The sequence below is a fragment of the Pogoniulus pusillus genome, chromosome Z (genome assembly GCF_015220805.1).
Source record: "Pogoniulus pusillus isolate bPogPus1 chromosome Z, bPogPus1.pri, whole genome shotgun sequence".
In the NCBI taxonomy this organism is placed as follows: Eukaryota; Metazoa; Chordata; class Aves; order Piciformes; family Lybiidae; genus Pogoniulus; species Pogoniulus pusillus.
Genome location: NC_087309.1, coordinates 82,331,051 through 82,353,589, shown reverse-complemented (window position 1 = coordinate 82,353,589; position 22,539 = coordinate 82,331,051). Strand labels below are relative to the sequence as shown.

Below are 22,539 nucleotides of genomic sequence, written 5' to 3'. Positions count from 1 at the left end.
CTGTAAAGACTTCACAAACTACTTTTGAAGCTTAGACGTATGCCCCAAAAGTGACTGTAAGAAAGGGAAAAAATGTTTCACACACTCCTCCAGCTTAGGGACTTCTTAAACTAGACGTAGTACCTTTGTATCTAAATAGTTATCACAAGAGTAATTTTTATTTCAATTTGTTCCATCACTTCCCAAAGTCAAATAAATTTCTAGCATTTGCAATATCCTAGAGCAAAACGAGTAATTAAAATCTACCACTCAGTGTCACATCTCTTTATATTTGCTTTTAACTGATCATCTATAAGAACTAGAGTACATCAAACAGAAACAGGACAAAGATCAAATAATTTCCCTTTTATTTCCTTGTCACTTCTGATTCCCACTTAGACATCTGTTTTACACACTGAGAAGTCCCATTTTTTTCAGCCTTGCCTCCCACAGAAACTGCTTCATATCTTTTGTTATTATTGGAACCTTTGGTCTGTCTTTTTGTAGTTCAAATATGTCTATTTTTCCAAAGAGTTGAGGTAAGGCAAGAAAACAAAATCCAACTATATTTAGATTGGATATGTCCTGGATTTCTGCATTGTCATAATTCTTTTTTTTTTCTATTTTCTTCACAATTCTCAGCACTGTTTGCATGTTTGATCAATAGTGCTACCAGGGCTGACCTGATTATCAACAGCAGCCTCCATTCTTTCCTTCCACAGCACGTATCTAGCTCATGGCCTATCCTTGTTTTTGGAAAAACAGGATTATTCTTCCCCAAATGCATCTGTTCATGCTCTTTAACAGTCTATCAATGAGCATGTTTTGCAAGCATTGCTTTTAGTAAGCAATCCAATACATTGCTCCAGTGAGCTGCTGCATGTAGCAGAACCCTCCTGTATGCTCCTAAGTTCCAGATGTATGATTCTTCCCTCTTCTATTTCAAGAGCATCACATAAGTGTGTTTCACTTATTTTTCAAACCGATGAGCACAAAAGCATTCCCAGCAAACCAGGAGAATCTGAAAATAGTCCCCCACCATTCAATGGTTCTATGCCATTTTTCTCCTTTTTGTTTTAATTCTCGTTTTCTTCCTACTTTTTTCTATGACTCCTGCCATTCTCTTTCTGCTTAGATTAGCCATTCACAGGTCAGAGAATGCATGACAGCATATAGTAAAAATAGGGATGCTCACTTGAGGGGAAGAAGCTGGAGATCCTTGATTTCAATACTTGAAGGGAACCGACAGGAAGGGATCACAGGATGTTAGGGGTGAGACCTCTTCTTGAGTACTGTGTTCAGATTTGGGCTCCCCAGTTTAAGAGGGATCTGCTGGAGAGGGTTCAGCGGAGGACTACAAGGATGACTGGAGGGCATGGCTTATGAGGAGAGACTGAGGGACCTGGGGCTTTTTAGTCTGGAGAAGAGAAGACTGAGAGGCGATTTGATAAATGTTTACAAGTATCTGAAGGCTGGCCAGGAGCAGGGGGCCAGGCTCTGCTCACTTGCTCCCTGTGATAGGACAAGGAGCAACGGGAGTTAAGTTGCAGCAAAAGATGTTCTGCCTCAACACAAGGGGGAAAATTCTTTACTGTAAGGGTCACAGAGCACTGGAACAGGCTCGTTCTGTGGAGACTTTCAAGGCCTGTCTGGATCTGTTCCTCTGTGATCTATGTTAGATAGTATTGTCCTGCTCCGGCAGGGGGATTGGACTCAATGATCTCTTTGGGTCCCTTCTAACCCCTAACGTCCTGTGATCCAACCATGGAGACGATGTCAGAGGCCTTGCTAAGGTCAAGGTAGACTACATTCAGGTTTCCCTGAATCTACCTATTCAGTTATGGCATCAAAAAATGCTATCAGGTTAGTCAAGCATGACTTCCACTTGGTAAATCCATGCTGACTACTCTTGATAACTTTCTTATCTTTCAAGTGCCTTGAGATGAGAACAAGGTCACCAGGAGTAGTCAGGAGGTAAACACTGACAACTATGTTACACAGAAATTGCTTACAGATAGGAGATTGTAAGAATTGTAATACTAGCACCACATACTTTAAAATTGTGGCACATTATGGTACCCAGTATGTTCCCAACTGTTCCCTAACAGTGACTTCTGACAAACACCTCAAGTGAAACGATCTGAACCAATATTCTCTACCAAAGGAAGCTGAACTTAAATTTGTACAAACTTGTGTTAACATTAGCTGTTCCAATACACTTATACAATTTAAAAGAGTAACTGAAACCTCTTCCCAGTACCTCGATCCTTGGCGGTTCCTGTATTATACTAGCTTCATTTTGAGGTTTTTCTGCATCAGCAGGTGATTTCGTTTTTTTCTTCTTTTTCTTCTTTTTTTTCTTCTTTTCTGATGTTTCCTCAGGCTCAGTTTCACTAGCATTGTTTTTTGTTTCTGACTGCTGAGAAATCATAAGGCATGACCATTAGGAACTGATTTACTTCATTACCACCTACCAAAATAAAGGCGACTGACAAGGATATATATAGAATATAGAGTCTATGAACCTAGTCAAATCATTAACTGTATGAGCATTGATATAAAGCATCATCGATCAGATAATCATAAAGGAGGTGGGTTAAGATTGATTTGGTCTTGAAACACTCTCATGGAGAAGAAGAATACTGTATTCAAAGATAAGAACATTGGAGACTTCAGCCAAGAATGTGACCCACAAGTGATGCCAGGTGGACAAAAGGTAGAGAGGTCAGACTGAGGAAGACATAGGCCTTATCACAGAATCACAGAGTCAACCAGGTTGGAAGAGACCTCCAAGATCAGCCAGTCCAACATCAGTCTATCCAGACAACTAGACCATGGAACTAAGTGCCTCATCCAGTCTTCTCTTGAACACCTCCAGGGATGGCGACTCCACCACCTCCCTGGGCAGCCCATTCCAATGGCAAATCACTCCCTCTGTGAAGAACTTCCTCCTAACATCCAGCCTACACCTCCCTTGCCACAACTTGAGACTGTGTGGCCTTGTTCTATTGCTGGTTGTCTGGGAGAAGAGACCAACTCCCACATGGCTACAACGCCCCTTCAGGTAGTTGTAGACAGCAATGAGGTCAGCCCTGAGTCTTCCCTTCTCCAGGCTAAACAACCCCAGCTCCCTCAGCCTCTCCTCATAGGGTTTGTGTCACAGGCCTTTCACCAGCTTTGCCTTCCTCCCAAAGGCCCCAAAAGGTGATCACCAGGTAGCAATGAGCATATGTAAAGAAGGGGGACATTATGGAAATGAGTTCCAGGAACTGATTGTAATAACTCCATCTATTCCCAGAACTGCAATAATTCTACCCCTGTACTGAGTATGTATGATTTTGTAGTATAAACATTTCACCTGAACAAGGTGAAGGTGTGTAAAGGCTTTGGTGGATGACCTCCCCTTGTCACCCAGCGCTGATTAAACATGTCTTACCTAATAACACTTTGCATGTTGTGGAGTTTTCTTTCTGTACTTCACAAGTGACCACACTTAAATGTCTAAGGGGCTATCTTAACCAATCCAGTCTAGGATACTAAGTATGCAAGGAAAATTCAAGATTTCTTAGAATTTCAGAGCTCCTGCAAAAACTCATAGTTTGAAGCAATTTGCACGGTCATCAGAATGTATTGAGACTCCTGAGATTTCAGTAGGATATATCTACCCACATAATGCAAGAGTTCCATGTTTCATGTCTCATTATGAGGCTCAGGAATTTGAAAAAAGGCCAGCCTAGAAATTGGACATTTGTGTTGCTGAAGCAGCACTGTGCATTTGACATCTTGTTGTGGTTTTTCACTACAAGACAATAAAAACTGCAATAAGGGCAGGGTAACTTTGTATTAGTTAAATTCACAGAATCATTCCTCAAGATCACTGAGCCCAACCATTCACTATCTCTACCAAGTCTGGTGCTAAACCATGTCCCTTAGCACCATATCAATGTACTGTTTAAACACCTCCAGGGATGGTGATTCAACCACCTTCCTGGAAGCCTATTTCAGTGTTTAATAACTCCTTCAGTGAAGAGTTTGCTTCTAACATCCAAACTGAACCTCCTCTGGAGCAACATAAAGCCATTTCCTCTCATCCTACCATTCATTACTAGCATGAAGAGACTGAAACCCACCTCACTACAACCTCCTTTTAGCTGCTTAAAAGCTACATAAGAAGCTGGCACTGTACAGAGCCTATAAAAATGTTGGTCTTTCACAAAGAGACACAATCGACAGTGACAGAAACTAGTTTAGACCAGACAATTCTCAAGTACCTTTGCTTCACTATCTTCCCTCCCTTTGCTTGTGGAAGGGCCTTCAGATGCTGGTGATGACACAATTTTCTTCCGAGGCTGTGAAAGTACCATGGCCCAAGACACATGTGGCTGAGCAGAGCCATCTGCAGGCGTTTCAGGAAATGCCATTGAGAAAAAAAAGAAGTAGTAAAATACAAAGATGTTTAAACAACATTTCTCAAATATCCAGAAGAAAAAGGATCAGTAATTAATCAAGAATCAGCAGATACAGCTGAGAGCCATATTCCTTCTGAGAAAGGACTGAAATATGACACACATATTTCACTTGTCCAGTAAGTTTCTAGAGTTGCAACTACTCCATATATTATCCACCACTATATACATATATTTAGTCCAACTGAATTATAACTGGAAATCTACATTGTGTCACACTAACTATATAAAAATAATTCCATGCTCATTTTTTAAGGTATTTTTCTTTATGATGACAACTTCTGCTATGTTTATATACATAAACATAAATATTTATTTCAATGTTTATCCCTCTCACTCATACAGCTTTTACATGCAACGCTACATCAGCATTTGCATTTGGAAATAACAAAGTTTTGAAAGAGACAGCCTTGATCAACTCCAAAACAAACCAACAGCCAGACACAGCTGGCCTGCTCAGTAACTGAGGTGGTGACTGTGTGACAATATACTTAAAAGGTAAAAACCACAGCAGGAGCTGTGAAAGGGAGAGGTAAGAAAAAATGTGAAGGAAAACTCTACAGACAACAAGGTCAGTGATGAAGGTAGAGAAGGTGCTCCAGGCACTGGAAGACAGATTCCCCTGAAGACCCTGGAGATGACCATGGTGGAGTAGGCTGACCCCTGCACCCCTGCAGAGGAAGAAGTGGATGGGAGGAGATGTTTTGAAGTGATTGCAACTCCTGTTCCTCTGTGATGCTTGGGACAGGGAGGAGGAGGTAGAAGAGTCAGGAACGAAGATAAGCCTAGCAAGAAGAGAAGGTGGGGACGAAAAGTGGTTTTAATTTCTTTTTTGTTTCTCACCATCCTACCCTATTTTGAATTGGCAACAAATTGATGTTCATTAAGATGGGTCACTGGTGAGCAATCTCCAGTCCTTATCTTGACCCACAATGTTTTTTTTTAAATTTTCTCTTCCTGAGGAGGTAGAGAATGACCAGAGGGAGAGAGCACCCTGGGTGGGAGTCAGGATGCCAGCCAAGACCATCTCACCACAAACTGTTACTTAATTCTGGGAGATTGAAACTGAGGACAGGGTTTAGGAAAAAAACCAAAAAACTGCATTATCAGATGACTTTAATCTTTCTAGAATAACTTCATCTTTAAAGTGCCCTTCAAGGTACTTCAGAAAGAATTCTAACAGACAGATTCATCTGCTGAAGTCAGTGGGAAGCTAAGGACCAAACTGTCGATCCGGCAAGAGGCACTTGGACAATTCAATGCACAGCACACATGACACTTCTGTGACAAAAGTTCTGAACATTTTTCTCACACAATTCTGGATTTAATATTTCAGTTAAATGTAAGTATTTACTTGAAACTACCCACTTGGTAGTCTGTGGAAATTAAAAAATAACAAAACCAAACTTCTTCATCCCCACAAACAGACAACAGGTAAACAAAACAAACCAAGGGACTCTTCCAGCATCACAGTTGTCCACAGCTATCCTTCTTTGCTTAACAGACTTGAAAGAATTAACATATGTCACAGAATAATTTTTAGGTGTGTGCTAGACTCTAGTCTGCCAGTAATTGAAAGCAAATTTGTTTATCAAGATTGGCTAGATACTTACCTCTCATTCATTCCTGAAAAAATATCTGAAGACTACTCAATGGACTTCCAATAATCAATACACATTACTTTCTCTCCTCTCAAACAACATGGGAGGCAACTACAGGAACATATGCCCTTGTGCATGAACGAGACAGAGTAATAAAATAATCCTAGTTTTGATCTGCTAACGACATCTGTTAAGTAAGAATGAGCTGTAACTGCTCATCTCACTTGAAAGAAGTGGATACAGCTTTCTTTGTTTGGTTATTATTTTTATTTTCTTTTTAACAGTGAGTTTACTCTTTAATTCTCTTCTTAACACATCCACTGCTTCTCAGAACACTTCGGTTTTCCAAACTGACGAGATGCAAGCAGTTAACATACAGGCAAATAATTTGTGTCTAGAGCACTTACCTCTACTATCAAGAGAAGTGGGCATTAAGCTGGCTGTAGTGTCAGCTAAAGTTTTTGATGAAGCTTTGCTTTCTCCAAAGGTATCTTCCTGTGAAATAGACAGTCAAGTGTCACAAAAAAAGAAGGACTAAAATCACTCATCTAAACAGAGCTAAACATAAAAAAACCCCAAAACATAAATGAAAAAAAATCCTCAATGCATGCACAAATAAAGGTGTGGGTAATTCTGTAACCTGAATTTTACTGCTCTTCTAAGTGGAACTGTCATTTCAACCCTAGAGCATTACAAAACGGAGGTGGATGTCCTTCCACTGCTGTACAAGCAAGAAGACACCCTCTTACGTTTTACAAAAGCATCCATGCCATTGCATTCTAAGAACAAATAATAAAATGTTCTAATCTTCCAAGAGCATTAGTGTGCTAGTTAGAAGCAAGCTGGAATGTTTTGGTAAAAGAACTAGATAACAGGCAGTGAAATGAAAAACAATTGATGTCAACTTCTCTCACAGTTACGCTGAGAACTCTGGGAAGAAGAAAGACTTTTTCTCCATTTTGTCTCTTCTTCTGCCTTTGCCTTCAGACCTAGTCACATCTCATTAACCTTGCTCCTACTAACCTTGCTCCCTAACCTCTTGGCCGCACCTCTCTTCTTCCTGAGAACTGGGGTAAGGTTGAGAGGGCCGGGGTAAGGTGTTGGGGTGGTTTGAAAGCCCCTCCTGGGGACCTTGGTTTCTGGGAGGGGAGTTGTGCTTTTGTATTGTTTATCCTTTGTATATGTCTGTATATAATTGTATATAACTGTATATATTGTAATAGCTGCTTGTAAATTCTGCTAGCTGTAAATAAATTGCTTCATCTGTATTCCCAGGGTCCGTCTGAGTTAGCTGGGGCAAATACAAAGTGTGGGGGGGCGGGTAAGAGCCCAAATCATCACAATTAGAAACAAAGTTCATGATCAAATTCAAACTAGCAATGAAAAAGGAAACACATGCAGCAGAAAGCAAAAAGGTCTTATTCCATCACAGACAGCTTTCCTCTCAGAAGCACTGGAAGTACATTGCTGTTTGGATCATTCAAAATTACTGCCTATCTGCTGAATGTGTCAGAAAAGTTAACAAACAGGGTACCAAGGAAATCAAGAACTCTAGAAATTTATTTGTTTTTTTTTTTCCCTTGGGTACAAAGCAATTAAGTACAATATTCTAGATTTTTAAATTGTTCTTCTTTTTAACCTGTCATAACTACTGGATAAATGACTACTAACCATTATTTTGAGGTGAGAGAGAAAGTAAGTTGTTAAAACTCAGGAATGTATGTGCCTGTACAGGTAAGCTAGAAGTCTAGATCATAATAATACCAATCCAAATTCTCATAAATGTTTTCCCCTATCTACTGCCAGCACTGAGAAGGAAAAAAAAAGTCAATGAGAAAGGAAAAAAAGAGGAGACACCACCTTCTATAAAAAGAAGTGTAAAACCTCTATTTATGAGTTCAACATGAAAGCATCAGCTAACCTCTGTCTTCAACAAACGAGACATCTGCGGTTGGCTAAGGCACGTTATGTTTCTTTCTGCTGAACATAGTGGTCCACTCCTATGATGTACATTCAGTATCTCACTTCTTCTCAAACTCTGTGACTTGTCGAAGTCCAGAACAGTAGCTTCAAATGTGAGTACAGGATAAGATTCTGGTTTTGGAGCTTGAGTCAACTTCTCGTTTGTAGTTTTACTGAACCTGTCTGAATAAAGAATGTGAAGGCTAAATAATTAAACTTGGTTATGACCATGTCCAAGTATGTTTTATAGTACACTAGCTGACATAACTCTGGTAATCAAGAACAACCAACCTGGCAATTACAACCAATGTGTATGCACAACACTGAACTGAGAAGTACCTCTAAATTTAGATGCTTGCTTAGGGAACATTTAATTATCAGTTTGTATGAATTTTTTCGTCATCAAAAGGACATACGTCATCATCCCTTTTCAAAAAGTCACACGAGGAAGAAATCATGTTCTTTAATTATTCTAGATTTAGAAATATGGCCACGAACAGGAGACAACAGCACAGTCAACCATTTTATGTCTATTAGATGCATTTCTGATCAAACAACACATTTGTACCTGGTTTCATGGAACCTCTGCTGCACGAGGAGGTCTGGTATAAAGTCCTGCTCATAATTCTGACAGAAGAGTCATCTCCATCATGCCTTCTGGTGTCTGTTTTTTTCTCTCCATCTTTTGATCTCTGCTGCAAGTATTTGTGACATACTAATTTTACTTTTACTTTGTAAAGTGATCAGTTTTGAGTTACAATTAACTACCTCTGCATCTCAAGTTTAACTATCAAGTCAATGCAACATAAACAGTTAGCATACCATAACCACAAGTAACAATATAACCAGGAATAGCTGGTTAGAAATTTGTAATTTATCTTCCTTCTTAAATGGTCTTAAATCATCCAGTCTGATTTTCTACAACTCAGCTTCTTCTACAATACGGATAAAAATCTTCAAAAGTACTTCAGTCTTTCAACTAAACTACGTATTATGCAGAAAACTAGAATAAAGTCTGATGTCAAAATACCCAAATTGTGTAAAACACAAAGAAAGTAATTAGAAAAGATACACCTGTATGATCCCAGTATAGGAAAAACATTCACCTATACTGTGAAGTCCCAAAAGCCTTGTGGTTCTCACAAGAAACATAGTTCATCACAGCTGGGCTCAGGAATCAGGGTATCAGGCAAAGAACAAGCATTTGGCTTGCGTCCACATGAAGTATGAGCATAGGTTAAGTAGTTTAACTGATTATAAGATGTTGAACAAAAATCAAAGCTCATCTGGCAACAACAATATTTTCTTGAGTAGGGGGACAAGGCATTTCCTGACTTCCAAAATTACATTGGTAAGTAAAGCGTTAGGAGATGTGATTGAATTAATGCAAAGCTGTAAAGATCAATCATTTCTCTACAAGCTCACACACAAAACTTCAAAGACAGGAAACAGTGACAAAAAAAAGTCAAACAGTTACACAGCTCAGTCCAAGCCTCTAAAAAGATTACAGAACTCCTTACAGAAGTTAAAGTATGCGTCTTCATGTTGCATCACCTGTGCTAACAGTGAGGTAATCTCCCCAGACAGCTTCAGTGGCTAGTTTTATTATCAGCAAGAAGACTACTAATTTTAAGTCTTCAGCTGCTGTATCTTACGTCTAGTAATGAGTGCCTAGGACACCGACCTTACAATTTCTTCTATACAGGCCTCTCTACACCATGAAGTTGCAAGGTCTCTGCCTAGGAAGTAAGCCCCACCAGAAAGATGTGACTGAGAACAGACTACTTGAATCTGATAGAAACAACAAACGCCTTACAAATCAAAGAGACACAATGTCTCACCAGAGAGAGAAATGGGTTGAAAATACCTCCCCTCCTCTCCCTGTTCCCCCCAGTTTTCATATTTTGAGGACTGTCTATTTTCTGCTTGAAAATGTTATCCAAGTTTCAGGAAATTTATCCCCAAGCAAGCATGCTCAAAAATTACATATATTTACAGAATACGTGTTTTGCTTTTGATTGAGAGAGAATATTTCTGATACAAACGTTTTTTCCCTCTCCATACCAACATAAGTTCCTACTCTATTGTGGATTGTTTTCTACCTGTGGCAGGGCCTGGAAATCTCTCAGTGACAGATACAGACTCCTGGTCACAGACACCAGGTTTCTCTTAACTCAGGTTCATGGAAGCTGCCACTAGGCTCAAAAAATAACCTGCTGCTCCTCCTGCCAAGCCCAAATAATGAAAAAAATAATGATATTTCACAAATTAATAGCTGTTTCCAAAAATTCTGTTTGAAAACTTGTATTAATTTGGTCTGTAGAATTCCCTACCATTTTTGAAATCTGAAGGTGGGCACATTACTACCACCCACTTTAAATGCCATTCATTATAATCAGAAGAACAGACAACCAACATTTAGAAAGATCAATTTAAAAGGATAATCTAATTTGATTTTGCTCACCTTTGAAATATTTTTACTTTCTTGTTTGATTGGATATGTTTGTTCAGAAGATTCACTGACTATTCCCGAACCATTACAGTATGTTGAGTTGTTAGAATGGTATTGTGAGCCAGATACTGTACATACATTTGAAACAACATCAAGTGAGTAAAAGCAGATGGAGTATTCACAGAAGGCAGGATCTCTGAGAACACTATGCAATGGACATCAAGGAAGAGACAAGTCATCCTGGGGCAGATCTGCAGCATATACTTGTTGCCTAGATTACCATATCATCCCTTGGCTGACAAAGAATTTGTTTAAGAAGAAATCTCTGTTTCAAAGAAAACTATTCTATGTCACTTCTTTAAAGTATTTACCATTATATGCTGCTTTTAAAAACAACTAATTTTGTTAAGGGAAAATATGTGGTTTAGCAAATATTCAAAACCACAGACAGTACCCACTTCCAAATTTCAAAGCTAGCCAGCTTTGCAGTTATAGTCCTCATTTCTGGTTGGAGTTATCAAGATTCTTTGTATTTTCAGTAGGCTTTCTCTTGTGAAACAAACAGAAAGTACAGCGTAACAACACATCAAGTATTACAATTGCAAAAAGACAAACCTTAAAGACTAAATCCTGTCTTTAAATGCTATAGTAACATGTAAAAGTATAACACACTTCAGAGTTTACGTCAGGAATGATCTGCATTTAACCATCACAGCCTACAAAAACACAACATTGTCTGTGGCCTGCCTTCTTCCTCCACATGTGCATTTAAAGTTCCCTTACTGTTTCCTTCCACATTCTGTACACAAACCACATGCAAGATCCAAATTTGATTACAGGGGAAGGAGATTCCAACTTAAAAAGCTGTGATTAGTTTTAAAGCCAAGTGGCCAAGGAGCACACAATGAATAACAGAGAAACTCTGCCATCAAACAAGAGACCTGTGACTGATGCCCTGAGAAATGAAATGGTTTTTGGCTACATGCATACATGAAAAATACTCATCCTTCTCAGATTAACTGTCATAGAAAAGTGGTAGTTTCCTTTCTTCTGACAAAATATACAAAACAATAAACCCCACCAAAAGGAAACAGAGGAAGACAGAGAAAAAAATCCAAGAAATTCTAAGAGAAATGTGATTGCTCTAGTAAGTTTTTTTTTTTAACATAGTGTTATTATAAAGGTTGGTCAGTGAAAGGACAGATACTTGCTCAAGCTGCAGTAACCATTAATATATGAATTTTCACTTGAGAATTGAACAATACAAGCTAAAACTCACAATGCATATTAACTCTACTGTAAAATCAAACTCAGGAAGATTAAACAATAACGGTTCTGCGTATATTTGCGTTCAAAGGTTGCCTGTCTGAAATGAACACTCAGTTTACACAAGCTTTGCATTTTTTGCACAACTCAAATCTATTAATTCTCTTTTCGCTCTGAATTACTACTGACTTAACGTGGACATGTACATATAGACAGATACTGAAATATGACTCAAAGTATTTACTGCCATTACAGTATCACACATCTTCACTCACCCTAACACACGCTACAGCTGACTGTGTATTCTAACACACTACACAGAAACTGGGATTTTTTTTCTCCACTTGTCAAAGCCATTGTCAATAACTGAATGGTACAGAAGTGTCTTAAAAAATATTTGAACAGTAATTTTAAGGTTTGAGCATACAAACTGAACAGCCCACATCTTCCAGTGGCTCAGCAGTTATTTTTATCATAAACACTCAATGGAGTTCTGGCAGTCCAAACTGCAAATGCCTAAATGCAAATTCTTCTGCTTCTGAATTCACCAGGCTGATCCAAATATCCACTGCGACAGTGACATGCAAAACGTGAAACTGGCAGAATTAATTACAAGAACAACTATGAAAAGTATAAGCTTGGAAGGTAATTCATATAAAGCATTCTGGAAGAACTATTGAGAACACCTTACTCACTAAACACACCGTTGTGTCCCGTAGGAAGACTGTGATTCCAAGCCAATTACTAACTTTCAAGGCCTCTGAGCCCGACAAGCACTTAAGCCCGTGTGCAATGCATGCTGCTTGAACTTGCGCACGCATCTTAAGAGCAACTGGGACAGCTACGTGTTCTTGCAGCAGACTATTTACTCTTTGATTTAAGCTGTGGCTTTCCTACTCAAGCTCACTAAAGGTGACATCTGGGGTTTCCTCTCCCAAGTGACGGTGCACCGTGGCTCGCCGTGCACTAACCTGCGCTACACCTCGGTTCCTGCTCTGACCCAAAAGCTGATTGGAGGTGCGGTAGGAAATCCCCGTCCCACTCCGCGGTAGCTGCTGGGCCACGGAGCGCTCGGCAGGTCTGCGCCGGCAGACCCTGGCCTCCGCTGCCGCGAGGGATAGAAGGCAGCTCGCCGCGGGCCCTGAGGCGCAGCGCACCAGGACAGGTTAGCCGCGGCTCCCAAGCGGGGCGGGGCTCTGCACCGTTACGCAACAGGCCGGGAGGAGCTGGGGAATACCAGAAGCTTCCGCCGCCCTTACCTCACCGCCTCGGCCCGAGCCCGACCACCTCTCGGCAGACATAGCTTAGGCGACTCAGGACCCCACCTCCAGCGCAGCCTGCTTCCCAGACACCCGCGCTCGGCGCCGCGGCGCACCGCGATGACGTTAACGCCGAGAAACAGCGGAAAGCGCTGGGTCCACGTTCTCCCCCCACGGCGCAGGCTCCCAAGATCGGGGCGGGATCTGAGCAGCAACGTCTGGGGCTGCGAGTCGGAGGCGTCAGCGAGCGTGCCGTGGCATGGCCTGTAAGCGGTATTGCTGAGTAGCTGAGAGAAGAGGCATAGCGCATCCACAGCTTCAGCCCAACCGAGCCGTCCTTCGGCGATATGCAGATCTTCGTGCTCCAGCGGAAGGGACACGAGGGCAAAGGCAGGGTCTTGCAGATGACAGCACACAAAACCCTTAAAGGACCCCCAGTGGCAATGGGGCATAAAGACACCGTCCAGGACTCCAGGGTTCCGGGGAAGAGTTATCTCAACGAGATCTTTACCGATTTAGAGTGGGACACTGCATCACAAGCAGGCGCCTAAAGGGGCAAAACTTCCGGTCCTACACTTCAGCGCTAAGAGCCTATTACAGACCATTAGAGTAACACTGAGACACCTCTAGCAACGTTCTAAGGACAGAGGGTTATTTTCCCTGGGCTAGTTATTTCTAATTGTAATGACCTAAGCACAAGCAGGCAATACACACAGAAGACGTGTACTTTAGCAGCATGTTTTTGCTACTACATGTAGATGTTCTGGCTTTGTTGGCTTTTCCAGTGCAATGATCACTTGGTTGAAATTAACTACACACCCACTGGTCCAGTACAGTTACTTGAACAAATATACTGCAGCACCTTTGTAAGAAATTTGATCTATGGCTACTGGCACAGAGGCCCAAGCAGCTACAAATACCATTTTGATGCAATTTATTACATGTCAGCTCAAGTCGATGCAGTAGCTTGTCTTTGCTGGTGCGTAACTTTCTACACCAGGCCCAACCCATTTCGCAGTGTCAGCCCTGGCTTATCAGTATGGCAAGGAAACTGAGTTGATACTGTCCTACAACCAGCAGGTATTTCTGTCACATGAAAAGTACTTTGCTTACTTTGACAAAATTTCTAAACCACTCCTTTCTACACAAAGGCAAATCAGGCTAGAATCCTGAGGAGAAAAAGGAAAGACAAGAAGTGCAGGCTGAAACTTTAGATTGAAGTTTGCAGATAAACTCGTACTGCCAAAGTAAATCAAACAAGCATAAAAATATTCCTAGGAAATATTAAGGTCTACTTAAGGTAAGTTCACACTGAGTCATCACCAAACATCCTGTGTTAGAAGGGACCTAACAAATGGATCAGGCCCAAGTGCTGACTTCACAGAGGACAACCTCAAACTATCTCTACATGTTGTCCACATACCATTTGAATACCAACTGGCTTGAAGCCATTACCCCCTCCTCCAGTGAGCTTGTTTCAGTGCTTGAGCTCCCTCTCAGTCAAGACTTTTTCCCTAATATCTGTTATGAACGCCTCTTGATGAAGCATTAAGCCATTCCTTCCATCCTATCAATATCATGACAAGCAGCAATTGCAGAAGAATCCATTCCATTGTAACCTACATCAACTAGGTAATCCCATAAATCAGGCATGTCAGAAGCTAGTCAGTATTTCCTAACACTTCCATCTTTTCAGATTGCCTGCAGTTCCCAATTCAAAACAGATTAGGAACTTCAGCCTGTAAGGGAAAAATAACTTGAAGAGAAACAAAATAGGTTCACTAAATCAATTTGTTTCTGAAGCATGTTAGACAAAACCAGTTTTATTTAGTGAATTAGAGTGCTAGTCACGTAGGTTTTAGAGATCATTAAAAATAAGTTTTCATTTTAGCTGCTACTACTAAAGAGAGGAGGCATTGCATCTAAACAAGCTAACTTCAGAAAAGCAGAGTGCAAAAGTTACCAAAGATAGGTAAGAAGTAATCAACTAGTCAGAACATAAGTAAGCTTCAATAACATTAACCGAAAAGTCAAATAAGCACTTACATCAATAGTAAAGATGATAATTTCATTCCTTGAACACCATACTAGCCTACTTAGAATTGCCTTTGACTGAGCTTTATTGCTGTGAATAATACAGCTCATGCACAGGTATGGATGTCTGTTTTGTACATTTTCAAAGTATTCACTGAATACTACTAACATATATACACTCATATAGATAGTTCCAGAAGACTTAGAAGATGTAGAGACAAGGGTTCATTTCTGCACATCCTTTGGAAGAGGTCTTCGGAAGAGAAGAATATGTGGTTCTGTGGAAAGAAATTTGAGAAATTGTCAGTCAGTCCCCCAAGTCTTATTACAAAAATTTCTTTAAGAACTCAAACAATAGTTGTAGCTCCCTGTCAAACAATAAAGTGATTAAGAAGGCCACAAGTACAGTCCCAGATGTAGTATTAACAGACTAACTTCATAGTAACTTTACAACAGTCAATCAGGCCCTTCTAAAAGTTTTATACCAAATGACGGCAATTCCAGAAGCTTATCATATTTACAGGGAGTAAGTACTGTAAAAAACACAAACTATTTTTACTCATATTGGTACTGTCTGTACATTAGGCTACTATAACAAACTAACGGCCTAATGATGCTGTCGCTGGTAGTGTTTGAGCATCATAGCATCAACAATCAAGACCCCAATGTACACAGCTGCTTACATTACTATTGATTTGACTTAATTGTAAAGACCTCCAAAGTATCAAAGGGAAGCAAAATACTGGAAGGTTAATTTTTTCACTTGTTTCTTCACTCTTGGAACTCCATACTTTTTTCAGTGAGGCCTGTCAATGGTAAGTTACCTTGAATGATGGTTTTCAGCACATCCTACCTGGTACAGTTTCTAGAGCTTTTCACGCCATTAACTGAAAGTAGTTTTAAGTGCTGCTTTTACTAGACTAGATAGGTGGAGCTCAAACTACACTTCAGAGCATTAATACAGCACCTAGTCTACAGGGGCATCTAGACAGAAATAGTAATTTTTTGTACAAAAAGTAGGCAAGTCAGAACTATGGTTTAAAGGCATGCTGCTACATAAAGTTTGGTTCAGTCACTAATAAACCAGTATTATTCCAGAGCTCACAAGAAGCCTGTTTTTGTAAGCAGAAGTATGCACAATTCCCAGTTTGGCTTGTTTTGCCTACCAATTGATCATATATACCAAGGGCAAGGCTGCGAAAATGTGAAGGTTATTATGTTGCATTTGTTGACAATGGCTAAAATAGCCAGCAGGTAAAGAATGAGTCTAAAAAATTGAGTAGTGAAGTTCAGACGGATTCCACACCTTAAGCAGCCATGCACTACACAGTTCAGCTGAAAAACAGGCTCTTGATATTTTAGACTCTCCTTAATTCTGTTCAGATATGCTTACCTGGCTCATGGATCATATAGTGAACCCAGCCAAGACTCTGCTGAACACCAAGTCGTCTCCACTCCTCTTCAGACATTAGATGGGATTTTGGCACTTGCTTTGAAAGTTCTTTTGGTAGCATCACATGTCTGTGAAGGTTTAATTATTACACACACAATGCATATGCCACAAAATTTGCCTAGGGTGTTAATACCACTAATTTGACTGTGAGTCATCTGCCCCAGAAACCATTAAAACTACTTTGTCTACTAAACCTCTATGTATTGAAATACTCAACCTGCTTCCTAAAATATTTTTTTTGCGTATGTTCTAATCATGTCAGTTTAATGAAAGTGTGTTTTGGCAACTTGCTGTAATACTTAGCTATTTGAAAATTAATTGTGGGCTTTTATAATTATTAAGTCACGATTGCTGGCATTTCACAACCAACAATACATTTTTTGCAGCGACTACAATGATAGTTTGGAAAGACAGAATACTAACAATTAAAAGCCTGGTCTGTCAGAAGAACAACATACCGCCTTCTCTTCACATTTGCAGGTTCTCCTATCACTTAATCAAAAGCAAAGCATTCAAGTCTTGTTTTTGAAATTTTGAGGAATCAGCTGCTCAAAGAGATACTTAAAATTTCTAGACAAAGCCCACTGATTTGTAGGGGTGCATGCAAGTAACGTTAGAGAACTGAAGTTGAAGCAGGGTCAATTATAATCCAGAACTGTCTGGTGCTACGGCATAGCTTTGAGAAGTAGCAGGTGGAGCACCGTCTCGGAGGCTTTATGAACCTTATTTATTTAGTACTGTATTTTAACATGGCATTCGGAGCTGCTTTCAAAGCTAGTGCGTTGATAATAAAAATACGTCCATCCACATTCAGAGCTCCACTTACACTAATACCCATGTAGAGCATTCTGAACACAGGTTTGGAGTTCTCCAGCGGCTCACAGCAGCGCAGAAATCGAGGTGTCAGCGCCCTCTGGACGGCCCCAGGCCTCCGCGTCCAAGCCGACGCAGTCAGCGCTGGTGTTACCTAAACGGGCGGCGAAAGGCGGCCGCCTACCCGGGCTTCGCCAACAGAGCCAGAGAGATCCCTGCCGGAAGTGCTACCCACGACCACCTCTACCACAGCGGATGCGTCGCGGAGACGCAGCAGGCTTCGCCCACCGCCTCTCAGCTACTCCGCTCAGCGCTTGCTGGCTGGGGCTGGCACCGAACGGTGGCCCTGGAAGCACCCACCGAGACCATTATCCGAAACATCCGCCCCCGCCCCTCCCCGCAACGCGTCGAAAGCTACGTAAAAGCCCACTACATGGCGAAGCACAACTCCTCTCCACAGGTTTTCAGTACCTCTAGCCCATGAAGGCCAGTCACAACACTAGCGGACTTTACCCCCTGAAGGCATCACACAGCCTCCAGGAGAGGTAGCTGCTCAAGCGGCCCCGCTCAAAACCGGCTAATACAAGCCACTTCCTCACCCCTCTAGCTGCCCCCCTCGCGCCTTCCCACAGCTTCGTACCGGTACTCGTACTGCTCGTCAAAGTACTTGTCAGAATAGTAGATCTGCTTGTTGGCCATGGCGAGAAGGCGACTACAGAAACGGCGGCGATAGGAGCAGCGGCGACAGGAGCGGCGACTGACCTACGAAGCGACAGAAAGAGCAGCACAAAGCAAACTAACCGTCCACTTCCGCGCTCCCTCAGTTTGAATCTTAACATATCAATTCTTATTGGCCTGGCCCAGCCAGCCAATCGCGTGCCGCGCAGCCACGCTCGCGAGATGCCGCGTGATTCGGAGCGCGAGTCCTCCCACCAATGCCGGAGAGCTGCAGGGGTGCGTTACGTAAGAGGTGGGGCGGGGCTATTGCACACGGGCTCTGTTCTAGTGGTTTCTGGGCCGGGCGGTGCTTGCGGGCGGTTGTGCGTGAGGCGGTAGGGCCGTTGCTGGGTCGTACTCGGCGTCTGTGCTTGGCTGATTGGCGCCGGCCGTGCGGTGGCGTGTGGCGAGGGGGTTGCTCATGGCAAGCCGCAGTACGGAGGCCTTCTGGCATCTCTTAATAAAGTTTCACGTGTAGATTAAAGGTGTCCTGTGCCTCTATGCCACTGTGTATTGCTGCATACCCAGGACCTGGGTACGGTTTGCAAACTTGCTTCGCGCCGGGCTGCGTCTGTGGGCTCTGAATGTGCTGATCGCTCACAGTGCAGCCGTGGGTTATAGGTGTATTGAGAGCTGTCTGTGGTCTGTGGGTAGGATTTCCGCTTACGTTCTCACCCAGTTGAAGAGCACAGCACTTGAGTGTGCCATGATAAAACAAATAGCTTGATAGTATTTTGGGATTTTAACGTTAGTTTTGGTATTGGACTTTTTCGGTAGGTAAGTAAATGTGCTTTCCTGAACCCGCATGCTTCTTGGTGCAGCTGCCCCACCAGATGAAACAAGCAAACTAAGAACGCTGCCCGAAAAGGTGATCGCGCTCTCCTCTCTCCATTCTCTGTCCTGCCCCAAGCTTACGGCCTGCTGCTGCCTCCTCCTTACTGAGCCTCTGAATTAAACACTACTTTTCTGTTTTCGTGGTGCTTCCAGGAATACAGGTATTGTCTGTCATTGTGTAATACATCTGTCTGAAAATTGCTCTGATGAGGAAGAAAAAAAAATCGGTCCTGTGGGACCTGTCCCGGTGGTCAAGAGAACCTGGAATGGCCCTTTCCAACAAGGGCCCTTTCCTTCCAGCTTTTTTATTGAGACCCAATCTCCTGGTTCAACCTTATGAATCTTAAACCCCAAAGGAACTGATGCAGCTAGCAACCCTTGAACCCTCATTTCCCCAAATCTTTTAGCAGTTTCCTGAACTAGGGTGGTATCTGACATTTCTAGTGTGGCACCTCCTTCCTGGAATAGATAGGGTCACCTATATAGCATCTCATAAGCAGACAACCCTGTGTCTGTGCAGGGTTGTGTTCTAATACTGAGTAAGACCAGGGGAAAGCACTTTACTCATGACAGTTGTGCCTCTACCATTAGTTTAGTCAATGTTTGCTTTAAGGTCTGATTCATTCTCTCTACCTGTCCTGAACTTTGAGAGTGCCAGGGGGTATGATAGTCCCATCTAATTCCTAAGGCTGAGGTCAAATCACTTACAATTTTAGAGGTAACGTGCATACCCCTGTCTGAGTTGATTTCCCTTACTACCCCAAACCAAGGGACAGTTCGTTCCAGTAGCATTTTGGTCACAAACTGGGAAGTTGCCCTGGCAGTAGGGTACGCTTCCACCTAGTGGGTTACCTGATCCATTATCACGAGGAGATATTTCCACCAATTTACTTGAGGCAATTTGGTGTAATCCACCTGGATCTTTTAAAAAGTTCCGTAGGCTAACTGCCTTCCCCCACCAGAACTTGACGCACAGCCTTCTTATTTACCTTCTGGCAAGTCAAACAGTCATGGGTAATTTGCTTGACCAAATAAAAAATTCCAATATATGCAGAATGTCTCAAAAATTGATCGCAAAGAGGCTGTTTTCCCCAAGGAGTGCATTCATAGGTACTTTTAAGGTCTGCCTTGCTACAGACTTGGGAACCGTTTTCCATCCATCGTTGAGAAACCACTTTCCTTCAATTTCACTTGCCCCCAAGTCCTTCATTACTTGTAACTCTGTGGGATTAAATACCTCTGATTATGGTGTTAGTTTCCCTGTGTCCCTCCTAACTTCAAATATCTTTATTTCCTCTGCTGCCTTTGCTATCTTATCAGCCAGAATATTTCCCCTTATTTGTAAGGCCATCCCCTTTTGATCCCCTTTTACATGTACTACAGCTACCGCACTAGGCCCCTTCCATGATTCCATTATTCATTTGATTAATTCCCTATGGATCAAGCGCTTCCCCTGGGTGCTGATGAATCCTTGCTCTTTCCAGATTTTGTCAAACTTATGGACCACTCCATAAGCATATTTTGAATCTATATAAATGGTTCCCTCCTTATTATTAGCCACACCAAAGCCCTCCAGAGTGCATACAGCTCGTGTGCTTGGGCTGGCCATGCTGAGGTCAGTTTCCCGCTCTCGATCACCTCCATGCTTAGCCCATTTATCACATGATACCCTGAGTTTCACTTCCCCTCTTTGCAACTAGAGAATCCATCTATGAACAGTCTTTCTCCTATTTCTAATTCTGTTTCTTCTGAGTCCTCCTGGACCTTGGTCTGCATTTGTATAAGGCTCAGACAGTCATGTTCTAATGTTCCTGTCCCCTCAAGACTAGCATACAAGAATTGGGCAGGATTAATTGTTGAGGTTATGGCCAATTTCAGTTTCCCATTATGTAACAGAATGGCCCCACATTTCAGTATTCTAGCATCAGTTTACAACCCTTCCACCTTTTGCTCTAGAATACTTCTCTCACTCCGTGGCATGTATACTGTAAAAATGCTCCCCAAAGCAATTTCCGAGCCTCTTCGACAAGCAAGACTCTGGCAGCCATGGCCTGGAGGCAAGTGGGCCAGCTCGGCTTCCAGAATCTAATAATTCTGAGAAGTATACCACAGGCTTGTGGTGACCTCCCCGGTCTTGAGTAAGAGCTCCATATGCCACTTGTTTTTCTATATTTACAGATAACTGGAAAGGACATTTCAAATCTGGCAAGCTTAAGACTGACACTGTCACCAGTGTCTTTTTTACTTTACCAAACTGTTCATCATCCTCCTGTGTCCATTTAATGGTATAGGATGCAAGTTTTTCATACATAAATTTTACCAGCTGAGTATAATCTGAAATCCACAGGCTACAATACTCAAGTGAACCCAAAACTCATGCCCTTTTTGATCAGGGAGATGTAAAGGCTAATATTCCTGAGGACTGCTGCGGGTCTGATTTATTTGATCCCTTTTCCAGTAAATGATCTCACCTCCTTTTTGGTGAACTGCAATCTTTGCTTAGAGACTCACAAACCCCTATCTCCAAGGAAATTTGGCAATCTGATTGTATTTTCCTTGACTGATTCCTGAGTCTTTCCTGCTAGCAACAGATCATCCACATATGAACCAGAACCACCTTTTCAGATATTTCAAATGTTTCCAATAATTTCTCCAGGGTTGGTGAAGTAAATTAGGAGATTCTGTAAATCTTTGGGGCAATACAGTCCGACATAATTGTGGTTTTCTTCAAATGTCTGGATCCTCCCACTCAAATGCAAAAATATCCCTACTTTCTTTGTCCAATGGACAAGTCCAAAATGCATCCTTTATGTCTATCACACTATACCAAGTATATTCTAGCAGTACATGACTCAACAGAGTGTAAGGATTTGACACTACCGGGAACTGGGTGACTGTTCTCTAGTTTACAGGAGGTAAGTCTTGTACCAGTCTGTGGGTGCCATCCCCTTTCCGTACTGGGAGTGTGGTGTATTATGTACTGACATGCAAGGTTCTAGGGTCTCTTTTCCTGATTAATTTCTCTATTACAGATTTTAGCCCCCTCCTCCCTTCAGACCAGATGGGATACTGCTTTATCCTTATCAGGTAGTCTGGATCTGTGGTCCTTATTTTAATTGGTTCTATATGTAGGTTTCCAAAATTACCATCTGTGGCCCACACCCCTGGGTTTATGCATTTCTCATCTTCAGTTGTTAACTTCACTGGTTTCGCTACCGTTTCCTTTTCTGTGGGCACCACTACAATTCTCAATTGGATCTGGAGATCCTGCCTAGTAAGTTACATCCTGCCTCAGGTACAAAAAGTAGATTTTGCATAATGATTGTCTCCTCAGTCCTGATCTTCATGTTTTTAATAACTGGTACTTCAAACCCTTCCCCGCTAGCCCCAGTTACCCTTACAGTCTTCTTTCCTTCTTTATACCCCTGGGATATCTGTGTAATACTTGATCTTTCCACTCCCGTATCTACTAGAAATTAATTTGTCCTCCTGGAGTCCAATTTTTACTTCTATCAAGGGCTCGGTCTTGTCATTTACCCACAGGAGGAGGAGCCCCTGACCCCTCTGATCTTGTTCTGCCTCTTGGAATGTCTTCAGATCTTGCTGTTGTTTAAGACAGTCCCTCTTCAGGTGTCCCTGCTTCCCACAGTAAAAGCATTCCCCAGCCTGCGCATTTGTGGTCCTCGTTCAGGGTCCACTCCTA

The 22,539-nt window shown here is 41.9% G+C and overlaps 2 protein-coding genes across 2 annotated transcripts in view; both read right to left on the bottom strand.

Annotated features, from left to right (window-relative positions):
• SECISBP2 (SECIS binding protein 2) overlaps positions 1–13,027 on the bottom strand; it is a 28,728-nt gene extending 15,701 nt beyond the window's left edge. Inside the window, exons 1-7 of the mRNA XM_064176351.1 lie at positions 12,964–13,027; positions 12,698–12,867; positions 8,577–8,703; positions 7,968–8,191; positions 6,454–6,541; positions 4,251–4,375; positions 2,240–2,398 (exon numbers count right to left, since the gene is read on the bottom strand). Coding sequence (XP_064032421.1) covers positions 2,240–2,398; positions 4,251–4,375; positions 6,454–6,541; positions 7,968–8,191; positions 8,577–8,703; positions 12,698–12,867; positions 12,964–13,027 — 957 coding nt within the window. The remainder of the gene's footprint in view (positions 1–2,239; positions 2,399–4,250; positions 4,376–6,453; positions 6,542–7,967; positions 8,192–8,576; positions 8,704–12,697; positions 12,868–12,963) is intronic.
• A 1,748-nt stretch (positions 13,028–14,775) lies between these two features.
• On the bottom strand, positions 14,776–18,048 carry CKS2 (CDC28 protein kinase regulatory subunit 2). Its single transcript, XM_064140523.1, has 3 exons — positions 17,926–18,048; positions 16,413–16,540; positions 14,776–15,297 (listed from the first exon to the last, which is right to left on the bottom strand). Exons 1-3 carry the CDS (start codon positions 17,982–17,984, stop codon positions 15,245–15,247), a joined length of 240 nt encoding a protein of 79 aa, XP_063996593.1. The 5' UTR covers positions 17,985–18,048; the 3' UTR covers positions 14,776–15,244.
• Between the last annotated feature and the right edge of the window lie 4,491 nt (positions 18,049–22,539).